The sequence below is a fragment of the Marmota flaviventris genome, chromosome 5, assembly GCF_047511675.1.
Source record: "Marmota flaviventris isolate mMarFla1 chromosome 5, mMarFla1.hap1, whole genome shotgun sequence".
NCBI classification, from domain to species: Eukaryota; Metazoa; Chordata; class Mammalia; order Rodentia; family Sciuridae; genus Marmota; species Marmota flaviventris.
The window spans coordinates 3,609,988-3,613,550 of record NC_092502.1 but is presented as its reverse complement, the minus strand read 5'-3'; the positions used below and the strand labels follow the sequence as shown (position 1 = coordinate 3,613,550).

The 3,563-nt window shown below is 39.4% G+C and overlaps 1 protein-coding gene across 1 annotated transcript; it reads right to left on the bottom strand.

Annotated features, from left to right (window-relative positions):
* Nucleotides 1-2,276: 2,276 nt before the first annotated feature.
* On the bottom strand, nucleotides 2,277-3,215 carry LOC139705619 (olfactory receptor 2L13-like). Its single transcript, XM_071611776.1, has one exon. The coding sequence runs from the start codon at nucleotides 3,213-3,215 to the stop codon at nucleotides 2,277-2,279; it is 939 nt and encodes a 312-aa protein (XP_071467877.1).
* Between the last annotated feature and the right edge of the window lie 348 nt (nucleotides 3,216-3,563).

Sequence of the window (3,563 nt, the reverse complement as noted above, 5' to 3'; positions counted from 1 at the left end):
AAGAGACTCAGAATAACCAAAACAGTCCTGAGCAAGAGGAGGGATGCTGGACACATCAGAATACTTGATTTCAAATTATGCTACAGAACTCTAGTAATAAAAACAGTACATTAGTGGTATCGAAACAAACGTGAATACTGAACGAATAGAATTGAAGACAAAAAGAAAACTTATATATATACTTACAATCCTCTGATACTTGACAAAGGTGCAAAAAATGACTATTGCAGAAGAAATAGCCTTTTTTTAACAAATAGTGCTAGGAATCATGTAGAATAATGAAATGAAATTCGTATTTTCTTATCCTGAAGAACAGCCAAATCAAAGTGGATCAAACACTCAGGAATGAAATCAGAATATTTGCAACTTCTAGGAAAGAACAGCATATACACTCCAACATGGCAGTACAGGAATTGCCTTCTTTAATACAAACACTAAAGCTCAAGAAATAAAGTGAAGAATTAACAAGTTGGATGAATCAAATTAAAAAGACTCAGTGCTGAAAAGTAACTGGTTAAGAGCATAAAGAGCCTACAGAGTGGGAGAGAATGTTTGCCAGCTTCTCCTCTGACAGGGGAATAATAAGCCAGAATTAAAAAAGAACTCAAAGAGGTCACCACTAAAACAGATAACCCAACCAATAGAAGGGTCAAAGAACTCAACAGACATTTCTCAAAGGAACAGAAGCAAAAAAAAATGTGAAAAAATTTTGCTATCTCTAGCAATCGGGGAAATGCAAAATAAACCCACATTAAAATTCCATCTCCACTACAATCATAATGATAATTATCAAGAATATAAATAATAAATGTTGTTGGAGATTTGGAGAAAAATCACACTCATTTACTGTTATTGGGACTGCAAATTAGTGAAACCACTGTGGAAAGCAGTGGGGAGATTCCTCACAAAACTAGGAACAAAACCACCATGAGACCTAGCTATGCCACTGCTCAGGATTCCTCCAAAGAACTGAACTCAGCATACTGCAGCAATGCAGCCACATGAATGTTTATAACAGCACAATTGACAATAGCTGAGTTATAGAACTCATCCAGGTGCCTGCTCATTAATAGAAGAATGGATTAACACAATGAGGTACATATAAACAATGAAGTTTTACTCAAGCCATAAAGAATAATGAAATCATGGCATTTTCCAAATAAATGGATGGAAGTGAGGAACATCATGCTGAGTGAAATAAGCCAGACACAGCAGATCAAGGATCAAATGTTGTCTCACATATGCAGAAACCAGAACAAAATAGGTGTAAAAGGAGAGGAATGGGTATCATAGAGCAAAGATCAGAGGAATTTAAGAAGGAGATTGAGAAGGAAGGATGGATGGGGAAAGGGAGGAAATGCAGAATGAATTTAACAAAATCACATTATATGTGTATAACTATACCACAGGGAACTTGATTTTTCTGTATATGTAGAAAGCACCAATCAAAAACTTTAAAATGAATAAAATAAAAACTGGTAGAGGAATTAAAATAAGGGAGGAAAGAAGAAAAGAAAGGGGAGATGCACTGGGGACTGAAATAGACTAAAATCGAATTCCAGAATGTATGATTTTTGTAAAAATGAACCCAAACATTATTTAAAATTATCATGCATTGATAGAAGAATAACATTTTAAAAACTTAAAGTTTAAAATAAAGTAAACAGATCTTTTAAAGTGTGTGGGGTACAATTCTTTGTCCCAACAGCAGTAACAATAGTCAGAAAAAGAAGCCACATCTGGCCCTAAAGGGGAGGACTCTAAATCACCCTGAGGTCCTGCACTTCTGTGCACACTGGCAATAGTGGCAATGGGGCCCTTGAAATGTGTATGATCCAGGTTGTTGTTTGCTGTGAGTGGGAAATACAACACTTTGACAGTTTAAAATGAAAACAAACTATGCAAGCACAGTAATAATTGCATGTCAAATATATAGACATCATAACATTACACGTCAATATAAATATTATTACACTGGTAGTAGTATATTTACAAACAAAATATACCACTTATAATACAATAGAACACAATGTAAAATTTTAATTAATTGTTAATAAAATTAATGTTTTCTTCAGTGAAATAAATAAATGAATGATTGTGATAACTGTATATAATTATCTATTAAATTAATATTGCCTTTAAAAATATAACTAGAAATTCTTAAATGACATACATGGCTCACCTATATTTCTGTATACATCTATAGGTCAGCAATGTTCTAGAGAATTCCAGTCTGCATGGAGAGAAGCTATACAGAGGAGCAGAGATGACCATGCTCACTTCTTTCTGGAGGAGAACATCCCACACACTCTCCTCATGGCCCCCAGCACCTCCTTGTTCCTCAGGCTGTAGATGATGGGATTGAGCATGGGGGTGAGGATGGTGTAGAAGACTGCAAGGATCTTATCCTCTGCTGGGGAGCGGAGAGTCTTGGGACGGAGATAAGTGTAGACAAAAGGAGCATAGTAAAATGTCACCACGGTTAAATGTGTGGAGCACGTGGTGAAGGCCTTTTTTCTCCCCTCTTTTGAGCGCATGTGGAAGACAGCAAAAAGGACCCATCCATAGGAGGCCGTGATGCCAAGGAATGGGAGGAGGAGAAACAGGCTTGTGCTCACAAACACCATGTACTCATAGTCCCAGGTGTCCACACAGGCCAGGGGCAACATGGCAGGGACATCACAGAAGAAATGATTGATGGCCCTGGACCTGCAATAAGGAAGATGAAGGGCATAGACAGTGTGTGCCAGGGAGTTGATGGAGCCCAGTGTCCAGGACCCCAGCATCATCTTCCCACACTTCATTTTACTCATGCAAATGGGGTAGTGGAGGGGGTGGCAGATGGCCACAAAGCGGTCATAGGCCATCGAGGCCAGAAGTAAGCCTTCAGAACATGCCATTGTCAGAAAGAAGAAGCTTTGCACACCACAGCCCAGGAAGGAGATGCTCTTCTGGCCAGAGAGGAAGTTGATGGCCATCTTGGGGACCGTGGAGGAAATGTACATCAGGTCCATGAGGGAGAGCTGGCTGAGGAGAAAGTACATGGGGGTGTGGAGCCGGGGGTCCAAGAAGATGAGGGCAGTCATCCCTGAGTTCCCCAAACAGGCGAGAACAAACACAGAGATGATCAGGAGCAAGAGAAGAAGGCCTTTCTGATTCGGGGGAAACAACCCCAACAAAATAAAGTCATCTGAAGTTTGGTTCCATTTCTCCATGAAAACCTACTGCTTTAAATTCCTTGAAAGAAAATGAAAAACAAATGCTAAGCAATACGCATAAAATGAAACTAGAAGAAAGAATAAGAAGGAATTGACTTTATTAATAATTTATTTTCCTTCAACACCATTTCCTTGTTCAACTGTATTTAAGACCTGAATGGAATGTTCCTGCCCCAATTCTCTCTGTAACCATCTCAGCACATCCTGGACACATACATGGTCTTGCAATACAAAGTCTATACCAGGCACAGGAAACCCAGTGAGGTAGCTGGAGCCTTCCTGCCTGCTGACTCCTGGCAGGAGCATTCCCAGGACTATGCACCAGGCTCAGCCCCGAGGAAGCCA

Excerpts from the sequence above, each read along its gene's own strand:
- LOC139705619 (XM_071611776.1), bottom strand. The coding sequence starts at position 3,215 with ATGGAGAAATGGAACCAAACTTCAGATGACTTTATTTTGTTGGGGTTG.